This window comes from Thalassophryne amazonica, chromosome 1 (genome assembly GCF_902500255.1).
Source record: "Thalassophryne amazonica chromosome 1, fThaAma1.1, whole genome shotgun sequence".
Taxonomy (NCBI): Eukaryota; Metazoa; Chordata; class Actinopteri; order Batrachoidiformes; family Batrachoididae; genus Thalassophryne; species Thalassophryne amazonica.
This window is the reverse complement of record NC_047103.1, coordinates 126,244,022-126,268,717: the sequence shown is the minus strand read 5'-3', so window position 1 is coordinate 126,268,717 and position 24,696 is coordinate 126,244,022. Positions and strand designations below refer to the sequence as shown.

The window sequence follows — 24,696 nt, the reverse complement described above, 5'->3', positions numbered from 1 at the left end:
TTGGGGATGAAAATTTACAGGGTGATTCCATAAGTTATTCCTCAGAATTGAGTGAGTCCATATTTTTTTCCCTCTGCTTGGTCTAAAAAAGTAACCATTACTGACTGCCACAATTTTTTTTCCTAATTTCTTGTAGTGTTTCTTAAAGCCAGAAAGTTGCCATTTGAAATGACTTTAGTTTTGTGTCATGTCTGTGATCTGCTTTTTTTCTACAAAATTAAACAACTGAATGAAGATCCTCTGAGGCCGGTGATTCCATAATTATTGCCAGGGGTTGTAGTTGGCATCATGTTTCTCACCACAGTTGCCACCTTAAACCCTCAAGTGACCAAGCTATTTTAGTGATTTTATGACCCCATTGACTTCATATTGGAGTACTTCTATATAAATTATTGTTTCAGGGTTCTTCATATTTATTTCACTCTTATTTGTCCGTCATCCTTTTCATCCTCACTCTGGGCATCAAGAATCAGTCTCAACACTTGCAGCTGTAGCTGTAAATCTTGCTATTCTACGTCTGTTGGTCATGCTTCCTTGCATAACAGTACAATATAATGATTAGAGTTGACAAATTACAATACCATCTGAAACTATTATGTTGAAAAAAGTAGAAAGTAATCTAAGTAAAAAGTAATCTAACCAAAGTTTGGATACTTGCCACACAGATCGGCCGATCCTTGCAAAATTCTATGAGCAATTGTAGGAAAACATTCATTTTAGGAAACTTTTTTCTAATTAAAATTAGAAAAATGGTGCACAAGAATATATGCCCGGGGTCATAAATTACTGCACTCAGTCGCTTGAGGGTTAACTTGTAAACTGAAGCTGACATGAAGGTTGTGAGTCTGTCCTAGCACACGCAGGGTGAGAGACAGAGTCCACCCTGGACAGGACGCCAGTCTATCACAGGGTGTAAAGTAAAGTAAAATTAAGTAAAGTCAGCTTTACTGTCATGGTGCTCCATACAGGCATGTAGATGAACAAAATGTCATTTCATACATAACCCGAGTGCAAAACACACAGCAGGTAAAACACAAATCAGATATATATATATATATATATATATATATATATATATATATATATATATATATATATATATATATATATATATATATATATATATATATATATATATATATATATATATATAAAATAACAGTATCTAATAGTGCAAAAGACAAGACAAATACTGCAAGACTCACATAACAGAATCCAACAGGTGCAAGACAGGTAGACAGTGTAAAACACAGGATCACCTGTGCAGAAACTATGGAGGAGTACAGCACCTGAATGAAGTACTCAAGTAAATAGTAATAATTAATAGTAATTCTCCTGTTAGAAAGAAAGGACTCAAAAAGTAATTTGCAGGGGGTTGGAGAACTGAAATGGGAGGTTATTGTAGATTTTCTGGAGACCATGGCATATTGATGCTGGATTGTAAGTGTTGTTTAATAACCTCAAGAAAGCATTATATATATATAGAGAGAGAGAGAGAGAGATAATGGACACCACTGAAGAGAGAGTTTTGGATGACGGAAAGACTGTTCATGACTACAATGAACTGATGGAGGCCATTAAACAGTACTTGAAGGACTGCACTTAACCCGCTAGTTTTACCAAAATGACGACCGTAATAGATCCTTATGATTCATTAATATTATGACACAGTCAGATTGCTAAATTAATACATTAAAAAATGACGAGTGTAGTCGATCCTTGTTAATATTTTGACATGATCAGATTGCCACATTAATATATTAAAAAATGAAGAGTGTAATAGATCCTTTTAATTTATTAATATCATGAAAAAACAGATTGCCACATTAATATATTAAAAATGAAGAGTAATAGATCCTTTGAATTTATTAATATCATGAAAAAAACAGATTGCCACATTAATATATAAAAAAATGAAGAGTAATCTAGATCCTTTTAATTTATTAATATCATGACAAAAACAGATTGCCAAATTAATATATTAAAAATGAAGTAATAGATCCTTTTAATTTATTAATATCATGACAAAAAGAGATTGCCACATTAATATATAAAAAAAATGAAGAGTAATAGATCCTTTTAATTTATTAATATCATGACAAAAACAGATTGCCACATTAATATATTAAAAATGAAGAGTAATAGATCCTTTGAATTTATTCATATCATGACAAAAACAGATTGCCACATTAATATATAAAAAAATGAAGAGTAATAGATCCTTTTAATTTATTAATATCATGAAAAAAACAGATTGCCACATTAATATATAAAAAAATGAAGAGTAATCTAGATCCTTTTAATTTATTAATATCATGACAAAAACAGATTGCCAAATTAATATATTAAAAATGAAGTAATAGATCCTTTTAATTTATTAATATCATGACAAAAAGAGATTGCCAAATTAATATATTAAAAATGAAGAGTAATAGATCCTTTTAATTTATTAATATCATGACAAAAAGAGATTGCCAAATTAATATATTAAAAAATAATGAGCATAGTCGATCCTTTTAATTTATTAATATTTTGGTATGATCAGATTGCCCCATTAATATATTGAAAAATGAAGAATGTAATAGATCCTTTTAATTTATTAATATCATAACAAAAACAGATTGCCACATTAATATATTCAAAAAATGATGAAGGGTGTAGTTTACAGTCTGCCAAAGTAAATGGAAAGTAAGTTATTACTCTGTACACATTAACCTTTACATTTACAAGAATTAAGAATTCACAACCGGGCGGGGGACCAATTGTGTAGACTTTAGGGGAAGTGATGGTTTAGTGCTTCAAGCGCTGGACTTGAGACCAGACAAGAGGATCCTTGGTTCAAATCCCAGCCTGACCGGAAATTCACTAAGGTTCCGAGGGCAAGGTCCTCCGTCCTCTGTATAGTGAGTAACTTGTATGGTAGCACCCTCACATTGGGGTGAATGTGAGACTTTATTTGTTATGCGCTTTGAGCGTCTGATGCAGATGGAAACGCGCTATATAAATCCAAAATGACGCATGTGCAGTGAAGGCAGGGGGACTGATCAAAAGGGGTTGGTGTTGACTAATCATTCCCCTCAGAAATGACCCAGTGGATACTTCATTGGCCAGTATTTCCGAAGCAAATCGGCAGCGATATTACCACTTGCCTGTGCCGTTCCTGAATGGTCTTTTTTTTTAACCAGGTGCATGCCACTTTATTCTTTGTGATTCTGCCAAAAAACACCTTCATGTGCAGCTATAAACTGCACAAACCTCCAGTTCAAAGGCTGTGGACGATCATTTCACCTGTGAATATGATTGAAATCGAAAGTAATGACCAATAATTTGAAGAGTTCTGTCCCTTATTACAGCATACAGGCATAGATGATAATAATAATAATAATAATAATATGAGCGAAATGGCACGCAGCGGCGCGAAGGTCACTCATGGTACAGGGCGTCCTAAACAGGAAGTGCCACAATTTTGAAATCCACAGTAATGTTGGGAAAGTGTAGTGACACGGACCCACAACAGGGGGCGCAAATGAACGGACAATAGAGGGAGTTAAATTTGAACACTTTACTGTTGTGAATGTCACAACCACACACAGCAGATTATAGAATAAATACAAGTCAATGGATAAAGGTGTCGTGTGGGCAGGCTCGATGATAGGAGACGTCCGTCTGGAGATGAACCGGAACCACACAATTTCCACCGCCACCGAACCCGAAGAATACTGGAGCCGCCAGGTCCTGAATTCCCCAGGTGGCCACCGTCTCAGCGTGTCGGATCTGGTACTGCTGGCGAAGAGCAAAGACAGTCAAGTGTGGGTGTGTGTACACCCCGTAACAACAACGGTGGGAATTCCACCTCCACCTCTAACACACACTCGTGCAGCGTCTGAGTACCACTTATCTGGTGGGACGTAGAACGAAACAGTCGCGGCCCACGCCGGTCCTCTGGGTAGACAGCTGCAACAAAGTAGCTCTTGAAATCAATTAGTACAATACGCAGGCAGAGAAAGTTACCTCCAAGAAGTACGATATCTCGGCGACGTGGTGGAGGTGTCATCCTGCTTTTATCCGGGGTGAAGTGCAGATGATCGGTGACAGCTGTCATAGTTGATGAGTGACAGCTGTCACCTCGGCTGTTCCTGTAAGGCGGCAGCGCCCCCTCGTGCCTGAAGCCCGCACTTCAGGCAGGGCGCCCTCTGGTGGTGGGCCAGCAGTACCTCCTCTTCTGGCGGCCCACACAACAAGTAAAACAGGAAATGTTCAAATGTCAAACACTTCCTGGATTGACAGATGAGATCCCATGGAATCTCACGGGAACTCAGTGGCAAGCTCACACTCAAACAGGAAATGCCAATTTATCAGTCACAGTGAAACAGGAAATGTTCAAATGTGTTTGTGCCTGATATTAACTGGACTACTGTATGGACTTTATCTCATAAATACTTGATTACAAACAAAGTTCGAGATGTGTGCTTCAAACTTCTCCACAGATGCTACCCTGCAAAAAAGTCTCTTCACAAGGACATGGACTGCAGCTGCTCTTTTTGTTCTCAGGCCAATGATGTACTCTGATGTGCTCTTTGGTTTCTATAATGTATGTAACTCTAAAAAGAAAGAATTTTATCTCATAAATTTCTTAATTATATTTGCTAAATTTCATATTCGTAAATGTAAATTTTCAGGAAAAAAGCGCATGTTCAAAATGTACTTGCTTGAATTACAACATTACAAAGTCTCAATTCAGTCTTCTTCAAATCCCAAAGCTGTGAAGACTCTTGATACTCTAAAATATTTTAAGTGCTGACAGGTTATCTTTGTTATATTTATTTATTTTATGTTTTTCTTTATTCGTTAACCCCTGGCATACCTTTGTACTTTGTGTGTTTATCGTTAATCTTTAAAAAAATGCACTGTGTTGCACAACTTCTCAATCATAAAAAAAAATTACAAATGTAAAGAAAGTGTGAAGTGAAAACGAACTATTTTGTTGAACACAGAAAAAATGTTGACACCTCCATAAGGAACTTGAACTTTTTTTATTTTTCTTGTATATCTCTTTGCCCTTGTGTTTTGTTTGTTTGTTATTGCATTTGTTGAAATAAAGTTTTGTTAAAAAAATGTTCAAATGTCAATTACTTCCTGGCATGGGTGGAGCTAGAGCGGAGGCCGGGGTTTCACTGGACTCTCCTGAAATCTGATTGGACACAAATGATTGACATGTCACAGCACCACACATCTGGTTGAAAGAGCTGCATTTTCAAATCAGTGTCACATTGACTGCTAGGTTCCTCCTGTCCAGTAGTTTGCGCTGTGTACCACAAAAAGTTCTAATCCACCTTAGTAGAAGAAGAATAATGTTTGCTCCAGATTTGAACTGAGCATGTTGTTTGAACTATGGACTTCTAATCACATCAAACTTATACTGGTGAGTAAACGACCGTATTTTATGTCAGAAATGAGGTCCAGGTTGTTAAAAGCAGCATTTGTCCTTTAATTCGGGTTGGCTTATGTACACATCTTTAAACTAACAAACCTTCAAATGGTCATACAAGCATCAAATTCTGCACAAATACAGCTGGAGCTAAATTAATGGAGCAACTTTAACTTTTGACCCCTGTAAAAACTGAAACTGACCTTTGTCACCATTCTTCCTGCTTTTACCTCATAACTCCATAACATTCAGTCACAGATTGTTCAAACTATACCTTTTTTGGAATCTTTATGATCAGACAAATAATGTGTAGTTTTCTATGTGATTGGAGCATCTTTTTTATTTAGACCAGGGGTGAGCAACTTGTTCCAGAAAGGGCCAAGCGGGTGCAGGTTTTCTTTGCAGCCACTGATTCCACCAGGTGATTTCACTGATTAACTGATTCTTTCTTTCTTTCTTTCTTCAATATTTATTTCATTAATTTAAAAGAAAAAGAAAACAGAAAAGCAGAAATAAAGCATCTCAATTACCAGAATGAAAAGGAGCAGAGAGAAGAACAAGTCTTATATTTTCTGTCCCTTTTTACAATACAATCTTTCAATATCCAGCGTCATTATTCAACATTATTTAACAGATTGTATTTCTTTAACTTGTCACATACCACTGACTTATTTCATAATTATGACCATTATTTAATAGATTACATCTCTGACAGGTTACATTTTTAAACTTAAAACATTTTAAACATTATTAACAAATTACCTTTTTGACTTCCTTACAGCCCACTGACGTTTCATACTTACTTAATACATCTAGTTTAATACGTTTTTTAAATAATTTAAGCGACCTTAATTCTTTAATTTCTTTGTTGAGATTGTTCTATAATTTTACACCATTTACTGCAATACTCCGTTCCTTTACTTTGGTTCTAAATCTTGGATTTTCTAAAGACTTCTATTCCTTTCAATTTATAACTACTTACTCTTTTCTCAAACATATTTTGAATGTTTGTTGGTAAAGCATTTTTATTAGCTTGGTACATTGTTTGTAATATTTTCAAATCGACCAAATCACGAAATTTAAGTACCCTATACTTAATGAACAATGGATTAGATGGATCTCTAAAACCACTGTTGCTAATCACCCTTAAAGCCCTTTTCTGCAGAATAAACAAAGGTTGTATATAAGTTGTATATGTTGATCCCCAGATTTCTACACAATAAGTTAAATATGGGACAATCAATGAATTGTACAATGTTAATAATCCATAACTATTTAATGAATATTTTGCTTTATGCAAAACAGCAATGGCTTTCGCTATTTTTCCTTTTATGTAATTTATGTGTGACTTCCACATTCCATCTGCTCAAAGTGATAATCAGTGAAATCACCTGGTGGAATCAGTGGCTGCAAAGAAAACCTGCACCCTCTTGGCCCTTTCTGGAACAAGTTGCCCACCCCTGATTTTGACCCCTACCTGGCTGCCTAATGAAAATTCAAGTGGCCAATCAGTTTTTTTTAAAGAGTTCATGTCTATGGATTATTTGTGCCAGATTTGATGCTTGTATCACCATTTGCAGGATTCCACTCTAAATATTCTGTTATCTGCTGCACTGTACATGAGATGTAAGATGCTGCTCCTCAGTGTTTCTCAATTGCCCTCAAAAGTATTGGAACACTTGGTGTTTGACACATTTTAATTTGTTTAGTCCATTTCAAATAATTTCTTCCTTAACTCAAACTGAAAGCAAATCTCTACAACTTTATATAAATTAATTAAAAATATAAAATCCAGCTTCCTGATGAAGTGGTGTAGAGGAGGATTTTCTTAAAAAGAAGACCTGAAAGTTCAGCTACAATTTGACAGAAAGTACATTTGAGATGAAAGCCTAGATTTGATATTTTGGTGAAAGAAATTTTTGTATTTCTTCATAATTGATGTAAATAAAGTCCAAGACATATTGTTCATGTTTCTATCCCCTGACTTGTCTAAAGAAAACTGGCAATAAAACCGATTATTATTTACAGGTTTTATCAAGTTTTAAAGATTTGCTTTCAGTTTGAGTTTGAGGAAGATAAATTTAGAAATTTTTATTCTTTATATTTTTTGTATTTCTTGCATTTGAAATGGCTTAAACAAATTAAATGTTTGAAATAGCAAGTGTTCCAATACTTTTGGAGGACACAGTATCCTAACCTTATGATGAGTGCAAAATGAGTGTGGTATTATTACTGTTTTGTTTAAGAATGTTTAATTTTCATTGTTGCTGCACTTTGTGTCAAATCATAGTCATATCATGTATTATATTGATATGAAAATTCAGTAAGATATATCTTCTGTTATACATTCCAAATCTAAGGTGGAACTCTACTAGTGTTTACTAAGGTACACCGAAATATCTTTAAAGGAAAAAAAAGAGCTAGTCGAGCCACTTAGGTGCCTGGTCTTGAGAACCAGGCGTGGTAGGTTGAAAAGCTTTTTTATCCCATGGGAACTCTCCCTAGCTACCTAAGCGGCTCAAGAATATGGACAGCATGTATATAAATGACATTTACATGACAATTTATATGACAATATTGAGATATGATAATTTGGCCATAATGTACAGCCCTTCTGTCAACTAGCTGAAAACTATTTTAAACTAGAAGCACTCAGAGTGTGCAAACCTCCGCCAAGGCCATGGGGTCACTGACGCCATAACATCTACATGCTGTGGAATCATTGAACCTAAAAAAGTCTAACAATGATGTTTGCTCACTAGTAAAAAAAGTTTCATCTGCTGTGACTGGATAGCATGTATCCTTAGCGCTTGGCATCACAGTTTATTGCAACTTGCACCTTTCCCAGAAACTACTGACATCTGAGCACTGATATTGATATTGCATGTGCTTATAGACAAAAACAAATAAGAGACAAAATTACTCAACAAAAATATAAACGCAACACTTTTGGTTTTGCTCCCATTTTGTATGAGATGAACTCAAAGATCTAAAACTTTTTCCACATACACAATATCACCATTTCCCTCAAATATTGTTCACAAACCAGTCTAAATCTGTGATAGTGAGCACTTCTCCTTTGCTGAGATAATCCATCCCACCTCACAGGTGTGCCATACCAAGATGCTGATTAGACACCATGATTAGTGCACAGGTGTGCCTTAGACTGCCCACAATAAAAGGCCACTCTGAAAGGTGCAGTTTTGTTTCATGGGGGGGATACCAGTCAGTATCTGGTGTGACCACCATTTGCCTTATGCAGTGCAACACATCTCCTTTGCATCATCCGTGAAGAGAACACCTCTCCAACGTGCCAAACACCAGCGAATGTGAGCATTTGCCCACTCAAGTCGGTTACGACGACGAACTGGAGTCAGGTCGAGACCCCGATGAGGACGACGAGCATGCAGATGAGCTTCCCTGAGACGGTTTCTGACAGTTTGTGCAGAAATTCTTTGGTTATGCAAACCGATTGTTTCAGCAGCTGTCCGAGTGGCTGGTCTCAGACGATCTTGGAGGTGAACATGCTGGATGTGGAGGTCCTGGGCTGGTGTGGTTACACGTGTTCTGCGGTTGTGAGGCTGGTTGGATGTATGGCCAAATTCTCTGAAACGCCTTTGGAGACGGCTTATGGTAGAGAAATGAACATTCAATACACGAGCAACAGCTCTGGTTGACATTCCTGCTGTCAGCATGCCAATTGCACGCTCCCTCTAATCTTGCGACATCTGTGGCATTGTGCTGTGTGATAAAACTGCACCTTTCAGAGTGGCCTTTTATTGTGGGCAGTCTAAGGCACACGTGTGCACTAATCATGGTGTCTAATCAGCATCTTGATATGGCACACCTGTGAGGTGGGATGGATTATCTCAGCAAAGGACAAGTGCTCACTATCACAGATTTAGACTGGTTTGTGAACAATATTTGAGGGAAATGGTGATATTGTGTATGTGGAAAAAGTTTTAGATCTTTGAGTTCATCTCATACAAAATGGGAGCAAAACCAAAAGTGTTGCGTTTATATTTTTGTTGAGTATATTATTCAACTAAACTGCAAATATATGAATTTTTTATCCTTTATGAAACACTTCTCTAAACAAGGCCATAGGGTCACTGACCCTAAATAGTTTCCCTCCTTGGCACAGTGATCTATTTCTTTTTGTCTCATTCTCTAAAATTGTATATAATAATCATTAGATTATTAATATATAAACAAAAATAAATTTAAGAAATATTACAATTTGAAAACAAATGCACCCGAACGTGATGACAGCTGCAACTGCTTAATGCTAACTTTTAACATTGAAAATGCCATAGACATGCTAACGCGTTAGCATCGGGATCCGGATTACCACTAAAATGTAATCACTTGTTTCTCTTGTCATTTCCAACCACTCCACAAAATTTCATCAAAATCCGTTCAAAACTTTTTGAGTTATCCTGCTGACAAACAGACAAACAAACAAACACAACCGAAAACATAACCTCCTTGGCGGAGGTAAATATTAATTTACATCTACATTTAAAAAATGCTTAAAGTCGCAGGGGGTTAAGGCTATAATTGGGGGTGAACTGAAAAGCAAGAAACAAAAATGCTTAAAAAGGTGGGTACTATGGAATCTGAAAGGTTTTAGTCATGCTAATGCTCCCAAGAACCATTTTACTGAAATAAAGTCTGAAGGACCTAAAGGACGTGGTTAGATGGTGAGGAGCTTTTCCAGGCATGTGAGAGGCAAATAAAGAAAAATGCTTAAAAAGGCAAGGGGTCGGGGGGGGGGGGGGGGGCAGCCATCCCAGAAGCTGAAAGGTTTTTGCCATGCTAATGCTCCCCTGAAGCATTTACTCAAAATAAGGTCTGAAGGACTTAAATGACATGGTGAGATGCTGATGAGCTTCGCTCACTCATGTCCACGACATATGCATATTAATAATAATAATAATGATGATAATGATGGTGATGATAAGTAGGATGACTTGGTGTGTCGCCACATGTTGAGTTTTGTGTTGGACAAACTATTTTAAGACATTCATTAGGTCTACTTGTGCATACTTTTGGAGCTTTACGTGTTTGTTGCTTCGAGCTTTGCTAATATTAGGCTGAAGCTCATAGAATATGTGTAATAAATATTGTCATTGCAAGAGGAAACCAACTCTCCTGTTGCTAGTTAAGTGATGTTTTATTCTTTCACTCCAACTATTAAAAATTCCACTATTGCTATATGATCCATCATGACTATTGTTAACCATCCACTTTTGTTCATGATAATGGTGAACAAAATTATGGTAAAGGTTTGCTGATGATTACACAAAACTTGTATAAACTCTGATTAAAGACTCATAACTTTTCGAACTGAGCATTTGTTCCAGTGAGATCTGAGTAACTGAGAATAGAAGAGGAAAGAATGAGTCAAACTACTAAAAGAAACAATGGAAATAAATCAAATAGCTAATCATGGCACACATAGATTAGGAGGGATGAAGGTTACATTAACTGGAGAACAAAAAGAAGGAAATGAGACAATCAGATCGGTTATTACTCTAAATTGTTGATGTTCTAATAAGTCGTCTGTGTTCAGTCCACACAACTTGATTATGTGGACTGATTACAGACTGGAAAATGCCACAAAAACAGTCAGGTAGTGCGCAATCTGCTGAAGATAAATCAGGTTCTTTCTTTCTTTGGCCACTAGGCTGCGTATGTGCGCTGTTTTAGCTCCACCCACACGCACCCCCGCCCCCCTCTGCGCGTGACGTATGAGTACGTAACTGAACAAAGTAATAAAAACAGACGTTAGTGCTCAGAAGCAGAGGCCAGAAGAAACAGTTGGAAAATGGCAGCATTGAGGCAGGAGCACATTTATGGTCTCTCTGGTGCCCAAACCAGCAAAAACACCACCAACCAAACTATGTACCACGTTACACTGACTGACAGCGCGATCCAGACACTAGAAACTTATCAGAACCTGAAGGTAAAAACCACTGTAGCTTTAACTTTCCATTTTATTTCCAACTCCCAACAACTCTGAAGAAAATATCTCTACCTGTTTGTTGTTTTGATGTGAAAATAAAGGGATTTTACTTGCCAGTTACGAGTAAACGGTTTTTAAAAAGGCAAACTTTTTTTTTTTTTTTTATTAATGAATGAAAATGCCCAAAGCTGTAAAAGTCTGTGATTTTGGATTACAGTCATTGAATTGATTTTTTAAAAGCTCATTTTTGTGGAATTTCACCGCTAAAATTGAGTGAAGAAGCTGTCATCTGGAGGAGACGCGTCCTGGACCTGGATTTGATTGATTTATTAATTTAATTTGAACAGTAACTACATAACATACAACTGCTGATGATGAGACTGTCATGTCTGGAAAAGACCACTAGGGGGCAGGCGCTCCCTAGTCAATAAAAGGGCTGGTCTGCCTGCAGCAGGTGCAGACGGTGTGAGAGCCTGGATGGACCTGGACACAACAGAGACGATCTGATTTCTGTTGTGCACCAGTTGGTTCCACAGTTTTCCACCGTGGGATAGTGCTCATGAATATTTTGATTAATATTTAAGTATCACAGACGGGGTTTTGGGTCACACTACGTATGAGTTATTTGTATGGATCCCAAAATACTCTTAAGAATAAATTTTCATAAGTTTGTGGTTTATGGTACAACCCCAAATCAGAAAAGGTTGGGACGTATGGAAAATGTGCAAAATACAAAGTAATGGAACACATAAGTAATGGAACTCTTTGGTATAACACCTGTCAGTGATAAAGCCTGCTGGGACGAGCATTAAGAGCACCGTTTGACAGTTCATGAGAAACTTTACCAACCATGCATCATTTGTTACTGAGAAATCTCCTGAATAAGGCTTAATATTTCCACTCTATGAGCTGCTCAAGTTAAATATGAGCACTGTTTTACTGTGATGTTTGACTTCATAATAACTTTGTTCTTCCTCTCTGTCTTCTTAGACATCACTATCAAATCAGCCGACGATTTGCTTCAAGGAGAACCAGGTGGTAAGTTGTTTATGCATTCTCCCCATAAAAAACATAGAAACTGAACACTGTGATGAGTTCTGATTTGTGGTGGAGCACACTTGTGACAGTTTCTCTACGTTTTTTATTATTAAGCATCCATTGAGCATGTGCACACATTCACTTTTAATTAACAAGTATTAAAACTTCAAGATATAGCAGAGGATATGGCTTCTATGAATGTTATTTTCTATACATTCTTATTCTTCAGTAATGCATTCCTTTTGTTTTTTTTAAAGTGCCAATTTTGTGTACTACCGTGGTTCAACCTGTGCATCACGAAGGTCATTGTCATGCAGGGAAAGGATGAGTGATAGTCACTTCTTTTTTGGTTTTCTGAATCTAGGACACACTATCAACAAATGTACTGAACAGTCCCTTTTCCAGCTCAGTCTCAGCTCTAGACAGGATGAAAGAGACTTTCTGTCCACTTTGTGTTAAAGGACATGTTACCTGTTGATGAATGACTTTCTATGGTGAATCATCTTTGAGGTTTTTGGGTCATTTTTATGAACCTGGTTTCTGACAGAGATACCGGGGAGCTACATACAGTCCCTGACAGAAGAGACTATTGCTCAAGTACAAGCTGTCTGTGACACTATAGTCAGGATTTGCCTTTCAGAAAGGCCCCTCCCATAAATGTCTTCAGGTCATCAACTTTGACCTGGGAGGTTCTGCGGAGCTTCAGTGATTGGTCCAAGGTAGAGATTATTTAGGTCAAGTTCAGTGTGTAGATGAAAAAACAAAGCAACAATTGAGGATTACACACATCTGTTTCAGTAAGTACGTTGCTGAGGTGATTAAATTGGTGAACAGTTTTTAAGCTCTTAAATGACAGACTACATCACATCAGACTACATCTTTGAGAAATTCAGGTCGATGATGATAATGATTTCAGACGGCCTTTTTTCCAGACATATCAGTGTCTTTATCTTTTTTCTTAGGCTCTTGTCATACATACTTCACTTTCCTAAGTGTTTTTCATTCTTTCTCTTGTGTAGTACATGAAGATTCCAGCACCGACCCCGGACAACCCTGATGCCACAAGAATCATCAAGTTCAACTTGTCCAGTGATGGCAGCGAGAACTCACAGTCCAGCTTTGAGTGCATTCAGCAGTACGTCTCAGGATAAGCAGCACTCACAACTGCTTTCACACTCATCTGCAAATGGAATTCTAAGACTGACACCACAAAGCTGTACCAGTCACTCACCCCTCTTTTAGGGCAATAACACACATTAGGTTCTATTCAGACATGACTCCAATAACGCCCAGAGGCTTTGGCCACAAACGTGTGACCAGTAATAACTGAGAACACCGAGGCAGCGTTTGTGGCCATGTGGGGTCAAATGGTCAATGAAAAAGTAACATTAGTGCTGCTGTATTTGGGCCGTAGCTCAGAAGTGTTTTAACCTCCTTAACTGGACACATAGTTATTTGAAGAGATGATTTATAAACACGGGTTGGGAATTTGCATAACCAGCATCTGTGTGTGCATTTGTGCATGTGTCATATGATGCCACGTTTTATCGCAGCACTGCCAGAATCTCGACTACATTTGGCGAATTGACTGAAATGAACCAGAGAATTTGTAAATTTAAACTTTAAAAGTTTTTTTCCCCCCCTTTTCTTGCTTTTCCCCAAAGGGACGACAGGGGCCACCTGGAGAGCAAGGGCCATATTCAGGGCAAGATGACAGCTTGTGCCACACAGCAGTCCTACCAGGAAATGCGGGAACGCTGGTCCCAGATGAAGAAAGCCAGCCAGAAATGCTCAGCGATTCAGATCAAGTGGATGCCAAGTAAGATGTTTATGAATGTGTTTCTCTCCAAGCTGTTATGTGTTCTAATCTCAGTTTACGTGGTCGTTTCCAAGGATGAAGGGATCAAGGACAAATAACAGGGAGTTTTCATGTTGCCAGAAAGTTTCCAAACTATTGTATCCTGCTGATATCCTGCTGGTATAATTGTCATATGGTGTGGAAGTTATCCCATAATTGATCAAAGTGCTGAATTGCAGCTATTCATGCTTTCGGTGTGTCATTTTGATCACATTATTTTGGACAGCGTGTCAGCCTGCCTCTTAGTACCATTTGTGACTTTGGTTTTGTCAGAATCATACACTAACAAGTCTCATGCTGATGAAGTTTTACGTAAAGATGTAATTATAGTGTTTTTTTCCAGGCAGTTTCATTTATTTGCTTATTTATTTTACTGCCTGTCCTTCTTTGAGTCATGACATCAGTGCCACTATCTATTAAATTGACAGCGCTGCACTTAATAAGTGATCTAGCCACGATGAATTTAAATATGTAAATTAGATTTACTGAATGGAAACGTGATGCAGATCATCACTACAGTATAATGCTCAGAGTTCAGCTGCAGATATCGATTGTATGAGCACAACTATTTCCTGCCTGCTTCCAGTTGAATTAAGAGTCTGAAACAGACTTTTAGTTTCTGTGCCCCTCTGTCTGCTGTCAAGCTGTCACTGGTTTCCACTCTCAGTAATGCAGCTTTTAACACCAACACAGCAGCTTGTCACTGTAAATGAGTCTTTGCATGGCAACAGTAGAGAGATTGGCATGACACGAGACACCTTTCCATTCTGGCCGTGTTTACCCATGATTCCCAGCGTGTCTCCATGTCGTAAGGCAGAGAACGTAAACATCGAGTGCCGGTGAGCTGTAAAGTGCCAGTTAGAGCTAAAGTGGGACAATGGTGAATTCATGGGTGGTGTTTGGGTGTAAAAGCAGCATCAATGTAGACAACACGTCACTAATATTTGTTGACATCCTGAGAGGCATTTACACATCCAGGAGAAAGGAGGGAGGAGCTTTCTAGCGTGTCACACAGGCTGTGGTTCGCTCAGGTCAACTCTGACCCGGGCAATCAGCATTACAAAGGGCACTAAACATTCAATCTCTGGTCAGTATTTTTTGTAGATAATTATAAAATGAGTAATATAGGATTCAATAATATACAAACTATTGCAAGGTGTAAAAACAGTGAAATTTGGTTTTGTGTGTTTGAATATCTTTATAGTGTGAAATTTTTCTCAATTGTTGATCTGGTGTTTTGGTTTTGCTGTTTCTGTGACCAACAAGACCAGCTTCTACCTCGTAAGGATCGATGCCATCAGTCCCATTCAGCTTCACATTGTAGTGAGCAAATGTAACTTCATCCAAAGAATCCTCATAGTGAAGGCGATTACATCGTTTTTAAAAGACATTTTGAACAGTCCCGCTTCAGCTTTACAGGTGCCCGACCAACAAAACTGCATTGTGTGATGCATCAAGAGGAGGAGGAAAAAAAAGGAATGGAAAAGGGTCTATTCAGATGTGTGTCGATGTGTCTGTCTTTGCTCTTCAACGTTAGGGTGTGATTTCTAAAACTGGATTTAGGCTTGGATTAGGAGGGACATGTTGGCCAGGCTGTAGATTACATACTTCTTTAACGTTTTGCTCATCTGTGTTCAAAGAATCCTGCCCTTATCTTTCACAAATTTCATGTTGAAATTCACAGTCTGGCCCCCTTTTGTTTTGATTTCAGGTAGATTTGGAAAGGTCCAGAGGAAGAGGAGTCTAATGCCAGGCTCATGCAGCAGCGGCAGCAGCAGCATCAAACCCTCCCGATGCAAGAGGAGCCAGGTTCTCAGCCCTGTTGCACGCTGCCCTTTGAAAGATCGGATTATCCATCGGCTTGCTTTAAGGCCACACAAGAAGCCTGATCTGGTGCTGTGGTTGGAGAGAGAGCGAGCCGATTCAGAGGACATGGCTGAGCTGAGCTCAGTGTTGGAGGAGGTGAGACATCTGGCACATTGCTGTGTAAATACACTGCTGACAAGACACTAAATACTTTCAAATGCAAGCATTAAAGAAAACGCCAAGATACCTTCCACAGGCAGAAACATTAATATGACTGCATACCTCCTCAAACACCAAAACACATCATCCAACACATTATTCCAAGATGTTAACTAGTAGCACTTTGTTATGTTGCCCAAGCATGTGGAAGGTGGCCTTTGGTATCAAGAATGAGCTGAAATGATGACGTACTGCTCCTTTGTTGGTTCTTTGTTAGTTCTTCCAATTTTTCCAAAGGTTTTGTAAAAATTGGTTCCATTATTATGTCAGTCTTGTCATTAAAATAAATTAATATCCAGTTTGTGATGATGTTGATGCACTCTAGAGTCTGATGTCAACCCTGTCACCAGGCTTTGTGAACATCGGGTGACAGGGTTCTGAGCAGTGCAGTTAACAAACAGACAACACAACAGATACCTTTGTTGCCTTCTCAGAAAACAGAATGTCTCAAAACACCAAAGGAGGGAAGAGAAAATGTAAAAAGGAACATTTATCCCACTGGTTAAATAAAAGAACTTCATGTAAAATTCAGCTGTGTTTTGGCTCCGGTGATGTTTGGTCAAGAATTTATAACTACAGTGCTGCTCATCACCACTGCTGTTGCAAATAATACTGGTCTAACTAGCAGATTATCATTGTTGTGCAGCTGAAAGCTCTAATCTCAAAAGTTTATGTCAATTTAGTTTTATTTTTGCTGTATTTTCTGTGATCTTGTTCGCAATGTTTTGGCGTCCCAAAACAGTCTTCAGGTGGAGACTGTGCCGCGGCTGTTAGCTGTAATTAAGGCTGTACGTTAACTACAGGAGAGCAGTGGGGTGTCTCCAGCTGGGATCTGATGTCTGAAAATTTAAAATGGATGGTTTGTATCATTCTGAAGGAAAATAAATTTTGTTAAACAATATAGATCCAGTTCAGTAGAGACACTGAGGGCAGAACGGTTTGTTTTTTAACTTTAATGTGGGTTAATGACTGTATGACGCTTCCAGAACCTCAACCAGACTCTCTCTGAGACGATGCTGTGTTCTCTCTACTGCTGTTGGAATAACTTTGTTTCTTTTTTCTTTGACCTTTAGGTCAGCATTTGGAACCCAGTTGCTGACTACTACTCTCTGAAGCCTGAGCTCTTCACACACGTCCAGACAGACTGGCCTGGATACAAGAGGGAGGAAAAGCAGCTCATTGACAGGCTGCTGAGTAGGTGAGTGTCAAAAAAAAAAAACGTTTCCCATACAAATGCTCTCTGATGCTTAGTTAGTTTTATTGAAATACTCTGCTTTCAGCTTTACAGCAGAACATTTTGGAGTTTTGAATTGTAATTTTTGTGAGAGACTAAGGGATTGATGTGTTTTGACGGTGCTGGCGTTGGCACAGAAAGGCCACCGAGTTAATGTAGAAGTCTGCTGTGATCACGTTGAAAGTGGAGCTTCTACATGACTCCGTCTCTGCACTGATGAATCTGTTACTGGACACTTCAAAGCATCGGAAACTGTTTGCCTCGGCGGCATTAGCACGGACGGTTCAGAGTAGCAGGGCCAAGGTTGGGTGGGATTACTTTGAAATGTAATCCAAAAGTAATCAGATTACAAGTAATCCAAATGTATGTACATACATACATGTATTCTTTCAAAGTAATCCTACCCAACCTTGAGCAGGGCCGAGCTCTTCAGGTTGAGCCTTGCCACCTCATTCGCAGGCTTGGGGAGTTTTTTTTCTTTGAAACGAAAACGTCCCTTCATGGACAGCGACATGAACTCTCCTAACCAGGCAAAATATTGATGAAGTACCCGGATGTTAATGCATTTTCAATGGAGATTCGCGACTGAACACACTCAGAAAAATGCTCACAAAATATGTGTTAAAATGCCATTTTGACCTGGATATCGAGCCACTAAAATTAAATTACATTAAATTATGTCAGGAACGTATTAAACTTACTCTGACACACACACATTCCCAAATATTAGTGTTGAAAGTTACACGGATCTGCGCTGTTCAAGCTGCTGAGCTGAGGCGTCCTGCTGCAGCAGCTGCTGTTCAACGCAGCGCGGCTCCTAAAACCATTGCAACACATTTATTTATATATATTTACACAATTATCCTTTATTGACCGAGTTTCATTCATGAAGTCAGTGGTGTGTGTACACGTCTCTATGTGTGGGTGTGACTGTGAGTGGCACAGCGTGGGTCATAATCTCATTATTTTAAGGCACAAATTAAAAAAAAAATCCCCTGTCTTGTCGAACAATTTTAATCACTAACAACAAGTATTTTAACTAGACATTGGTCTAGCAGTGGAAAATATCAACTAGACATAAGTGACGAGTTAATGGTCCGTGTCATCGGGCGACACAGGTACGGCAGGAGACAAAGGTCACCCAGGAGGAGGAGGAGGCTTTTTATCATCCAAATATCACGGACAAAGTGACAAGAAGAACCAAAACCACTTACTTATGGAAGGAAACATTGTCTCCCTTGTTCCTCCATTTGTGGCTTTGCCAACATGTGCAGCTTTCCGACATATTCCACCTGTTTCTTGAACTTCTGTGCACGCAAATCACTAACTTGCCCGGAAATAAAATGGTGACCACGCCTCCTTACTGACAGTATTTACTTAATGGTTTTCATTATGCTGTTGTTCTTATTTTGAAAGTTCAATAAGTGGACTGATATGTTAAACATGGTGCGAATGCTGTGTGAAAGAAAGTAAGATAATTTTATGTTTACAGAACAAGTAGCAGACTTTTTTTTCTTTTGTATATTGTTCTGCAAGCCACTTTTAATTACAAATTCATCCGCACACCACCTGAGTTTTCATTATCCTTCATTTGTTTGGCAATTTTTGTTGAAAATTTAGCAGGTGAACACTGGGTGTGTTTAAAACAATATTGTGGCGCTCTTAATGTGAAGTAAAACAGAGCATGCCATGTAAAAGAAACAGTTTTATTTTTGCTTAATAAACTGTACTATGTGGTCAAGACTATTTATATTTAGTTTCTTTTGTCTGTATTAGCATATTTGATATTGGAGTAATCCAGAAGTAATTGAAAGTAATCAAATTACATTAATATGGTACTTGGATTACATTACTGAGTACATTTTTCAACAGGTAACTAGTAACTGTATCGGAATACATTTTTAAAGTAACCCTCCCAACCCTGCTCATTTGTACCTTTTCTCTGTTTGAGAGATCACCAAAATGCTTCATGAGCATTTTGGGGACAAAGTGGCAGCAGCGTTTGCTAAACACACAACCCCTCTCTGTTAACAATCACTGCTAAGTGTAAAACACTTACAGCTGTACTCAGAAAACAGTACCGAGTGTGATATCATACTACTGAGATACATGTTGTAAACTGCATTTGATTTCTCAGGACACCCTACGTCTTATTTCAGAGATTTGAGATGGGGGGTCGGGGGGTGCTTGTGGCTTCTTCTGTGGTGTTTTTTGATGAAGGAGCTGCAGAAAGCAGCTTGACAGAAGGTTTGGTCCAACACAGGTGAAATCTGCTGCGATTGTTCTGTTCTATTGTTCCCTGACTGGACTGTTCAGTCTTCATGGCTGACTTTTGCAGATCATTTCTCCAAAGCCATAAAACAGAACATACAAAAATCCATATTTTTTTGTTTTGTTTTTTCTTCAGTGTGTTTTCGTATTCGGATATTTTCTCCTGGAAGCAACATCAAAATGAATAATTCTTCCTGATCCACTTGCTTTGTGTCTCATATATATTTCGTCATTTGTCTTTTTCTTGACACCTCATTTTAAAATGACTGACTGACTTCATTTTTTTTCCAGGAAACGCCCATCGGAGTCAGACCTGTCCAACGATCTGAACCTGAAAAAACAGAGGACATCACTTGAGCCTGTGCCTCCACAGATGCCCTCCCATGGATCTCAGTGCACCAACCCCCACAGCTCAGCCCTGTATCCTGGAAACGTCCACAAAGGTCTGTTTCTGGTTTGACCAAACCCTTCACAGAGTGTAGTTTAAATAAAACAAAACAAAAAAGTCAACAAACACATTCACACCCACTCGCACACCTATGGACAATTTAAAGATTCCAATCCACCTAACCCTCTTGTCTTTGGATGTGGGAGGAAACCCATGCAAACACGGGGAGAACATGGAAACTCCACACAGAAAGACCACAGGCAGGAATTGAACCCATGACCTTCTTGCTATGAGGCAACAGTGCTAACCACTAATCCACCATGCTGCCCGCAGATCATTCAGTTCTTGTTTTATGCGTGCACAGCTGTTATAAATGTAGAAATGAGGCCCCATTTGGCCAAACTGTGTCACCTGTTGGGAAGGTGTCGTAGCACGGACCCACAACAGGGGGCGCAAATGAACGGACAATGAGTAAGCCAAAAGGTAACAATTTAATGTTGTGATAATACACAACGAAATGTGTCGTAATTTTCACAGTCAATAAACACCAGGTGACGTGTGGGCAGGCTCGAAGATAGAAGACGCCTGACGAGAGAGAAGCCGCGTCCCACACGGCTTCCACCACCAACGGTCTGAAGAACACCGGAGCTGCCAAGTCCCGAGTCCCCAGGTGGCCTCTGTCTTCGGCTGTCGACCCTGGTACTGCTGGCAGAAAGCAGAAATATGATGTGTGAGTGTGAGTCCGCACACTCAGTAATTCACAGTCCAGACACCGTTAGGAGGGAGCACCTCCACCTCCAAATCACACACACTCGTGCAGCTCCTGGTCAACCACTTATCTGGGATGGGGTGTGAGGTGAAGACAAGGCAACACTTCAGGAAAACGGCTGCAACAGAAGTTCAGATTGTTACACAATGTGTCAGTCAGCAGAGAAATTACCTTGGTACTGGTAGTCGATTTCTCGGCGGGGAGGTGGAGTTGCAGTCCGGCTTATATAGTGGTGTAGATGAGTGACAGCTGGAGTGATGAGTGACAGCTGTCACTTCCTCTGGGTCTGGCGCCCTCTCGTGCTTGGAGCCCGCACTCCAAGCAGGGCGCCCTCTGGTGGTAGTGGGCCAGCAGTACCTCCTCTTCAGCGGCCCACACAACATCACCAAGTTTGTTGAAAATTAGTGGCTTCGTTTGTGAGTCATCTCGTTGAAAAACAGACAAACACATAGTTGAAAAGGGACAGTGAACTGAATGAATTGTACACGTTGATGACAACATCGTAAAGAAGAGTTCATCATTTCATCCTGTTTCATTCAAGAGTGTAAGGAGTGAGGAGTGTAACGCTGCCTCCACATCTGGGTGACCTTTGACCCTGAGACCCAGCAGGCAGCGTTGCCTCCTGCCTCACAGGTTGCTGACGTCACCGCCTGCCCTGGATCAGACCTCTAATCACAGATAGTGATCAATAATTCCATTAGACTTGATGCAGCTGGTGTTTCTTCCTTCTTATTGGCGGACTGACTGAACCATTTGTGTCTGTGTTTTTTCTTTCTCTCCTCAGGACACACGGGAGAAAAAGCGACGGTTACTTCAACCTCAGCGACTCCACTCCCCGACTATGTCAAGTAAGTTTAATTAACATTGTGTTTTAGCCTCGTACACACTCTACATTCCCCATTTCAGGAGGCATTTGAACTTAGAAATCAGCTGCAGAAATGGAGTTTGAGTGACAGAATCAACAAGTTGTTTTTGATCTTTTCTGGATGTGCTGAAAAATCTCACCTACTTTTCCTCAACTGACCACACCGAGTGACTTATTAAAAAATAAAAAACAGAAACATGTCTTACATGTGTGCATCTGGTCAACACACATCATGCTGTTTCATGGCAACTCATAAAAACCATTCTGCAGTGACATCGACTGGAAATATTAGGAATATAAACCTCATCAATCATTAATTTTGATATGAAAAAAAGAAAAACTGCTGTTTATAAATAAAAACACATCTCAAAACAGTTCTGCTGTGTCATTATAGGAATGCAACCCAAATCAAGGAATAGCTATATATCAATTAATAAAAAGCTTCTACGTTATAAACAGACTTAGAACTATTCTGCAGTGCCACCTAGTGGAGATATTAGCAACACAACCAGAATAACTGATCATTTTTATCCATCTACAAAATAATAAAAAGATGCTATGATCTCATTTATCAATATGAACATGACTGGAGCACTTTAAAAATTACTTTTAGGTGTACCTGTACAGTATAGTATCTTTATATTCATAAGAAACATTGGCTTTTTTCATCTGAATCTAAAAATCATTTTATTCATGAATGGGAATCAAGAAGTGACTTTGTTATATATCAGGCAGTATAACTATAAAGAAATTAAGTCTTTTTTGATTTTTTTTTTTAATTAATTAATTTATTTATTTAAGTTGATAATTTGATTACACTTTAGTTGAAATAGTGTTGATTTTCTGTTGACAGATTAAGTTAAAAAATGACAGCAGGATAATATCTTTCAATAAGCTCTATTTTGTTTTTTCAGCAAATACACCACCATCAAAACACTGGAGCAGCGGCAGAAATATGAAAAGGAGTTTGACGCCGAGTATCAGGAATACCAAGTTATTCATGACCGGATCGCCGCTGCCTCAGAGAGGTTTGTTCAGATGACCTCTGAATTGGACACGCTGCCTCCTGGGACGGAAGCTTATCAGGTACTGTCTGGACCAGCAGTCAACTCTCATGTCCATAAGAAATTTGACAGGGACAGTTTTTCTAATTGCATCTCTGTAGACCGCTATAATGTAGGTAAAATAAAACAATCAAGATGTGCTTGTAGACTTTTAGCTTTAATTCAAGGGTTTTTATGAAAATATCACATTGAACATTCAGGAATTGCAGCAGATTTTACATCCAGTCCCTCCATTTACCGAGCCCATAAATAATTGGACAGTAAGGATTATTCTGAATACAGATAATCACTTTGACAGGCAGTTTTCTTAAGAGAAGTCAGTGGATGGATACATGAACATTTCCAAATCAATGAATAGGTCTTGGACTTAATTTACTTCTCTCATGAACAAAAACGTGCACAGAAAAGGATCATCATCAAAAGATGTGAACTTTCAGCTTCAGTTTGCCACAAAGCATGAAAGACATCTGCTGAGACTTGATCCATTTTCTTGTATGAAGGTCCTTCAGTCACTGGTGAGGTCAACAGACAAAAGTTCCACTGTCCCCAGTTTTTTCAATCACATTCGCAGAAGCCTATAACATCTTCAGAGTTGCCCTTGGTGGCTTCCCTCACTTGTCTCCTTCTCGCATGGTCACATAGTTTGAGAACTGCCTGCTCCAGACAGATTGACCACACAGCACCATGTTGTTTGTATTTCTTTGGGATTGAGATAAATTATGCCCAAAACATATTTCGTGATTTACAAAATGTTTATGTATCCATCCCCTGACTTGGACTTGACTATGTGCTCTCCAGGATGAGACAGAGAACAGATTACATTTATGTGTCTAACACTTTTTTCTGTTGTTTCCATAGCAAATGCAGGACAACGTACTGGAAAAGTACAGGATCTATCAGAAAGTAGGTTTTTTCTGTTTTATTGCAGTATTGTTGACACCAGATATAATTACACAGTTTGATGTCTCACTGTTTTTGTTTTTTTTGTTTATGAAGTGGTTTCCCAGATATCAAGAAGATAAGAAGAAATGCATTTATCTTCACCATAAACTGGTGCACATGAAAGAGAGGATTGCAGCCTATGACCAAGCACAGGAGACCAGGATGTGATTGGACTGGAATGGAAGACTGAACAGCAGGGCCTGGAATATTTTTTTTATTTATTTATTTTGGCACATAAAGTTTATAAGAACATAATATTTATTTTGTGTATTTTTAGTGTATAAAAGCAAATTATTGGTGTCCCGTTTATTAAAGATTATATGTATACATAATATGTGGCATTAAATGGAATTGCAATCAAAATGTGAAACTCAAATTTGCTAATTACCATTATAGATGTGCTCAATTTAAGATTTCTGAAAAAAATTGGGTTTATTTTCCTAGTTCAAACTGAAAGGTTTGGACTACCATATTTACTTTATTAAAGGCCTCCTCCCTATTAACCACCCCACCCCCACCCAACCCAGTTTTTTTCAGCACATTGCAAGTCGTGAAATTGTGAATTCCTGAGAGAACAGTAAAATGAAATAGTCCTACGTCATTGCCACGACAAACCAAAGACAATCCATGAAGTTCACAATTCGTGGCTAGTGTCCAGGACTGTCATTGTCCTCCTCTGCCAAAGTCTTGGCGTCCTACTCAATTGAAGTGACCTTGCTATCCGTCAGTTCTTTTGGGTGCTGAGCAACATGAGTGCACCATCAGCTTGATGTCATTCCACAAATTGTCAAACACCAGTCATTTGAGGCTCTGAAGTTCTGTTTCCATGTTGTGCATGCAGCCACA

The 24,696-nt window shown here is 38.7% G+C and overlaps 1 protein-coding gene and 1 long non-coding RNA gene across 2 annotated transcripts; one reads left to right on the top strand and one right to left on the bottom strand.

Moving 5' to 3' along the window:
• Positions 1–734: 734 nt before the first annotated feature.
• On the bottom strand, positions 735–5,419 carry LOC117520355. The gene is made up of 3 exons (XR_004563624.1): positions 5,408–5,419; positions 4,974–4,976; positions 735–811 (listed from the first exon to the last, which is right to left on the bottom strand). It is a non-coding gene; the product is annotated as an uncharacterized LOC117520355 (long non-coding RNA).
• A 5,839-nt stretch (positions 5,420–11,258) lies between these two features.
• LOC117513876 (RNA polymerase II elongation factor ELL2-like) lies at positions 11,259–24,018 on the top strand. The gene is made up of 11 exons (XM_034174149.1): positions 11,259–11,396; positions 12,387–12,434; positions 13,454–13,580; positions 14,098–14,253; positions 16,004–16,254; positions 17,391–17,515; positions 20,114–20,265; positions 21,764–21,827; positions 22,759–22,930; positions 23,767–23,811; positions 23,905–24,018. Exons 1-11 carry the CDS (start codon positions 11,259–11,261, stop codon positions 24,016–24,018), a joined length of 1,392 nt encoding a protein of 463 aa, XP_034030040.1.
• The last annotated feature ends 678 nt before the right edge of the window (positions 24,019–24,696 follow it).

Coding starts and splice junctions, on each gene's coding strand:
- LOC117513876 (XM_034174149.1), top strand. CDS start 11,259: ATGGCAGCATTGAGGCAGGAGCACATTTATGGTCTCTCTGGTGCCCAA. Junction 16,255..17,390: donor TGAGCTCAGTGTTGGAGGAG/GTGAGACATCTG, acceptor TTTGACCTTTAG/GTCAGCATTTGGAACCCAGT. Junction 22,931..23,766: donor CTGGGACGGAAGCTTATCAG/GTACTGTCTGGA, acceptor TTGTTTCCATAG/CAAATGCAGGACAACGTACT.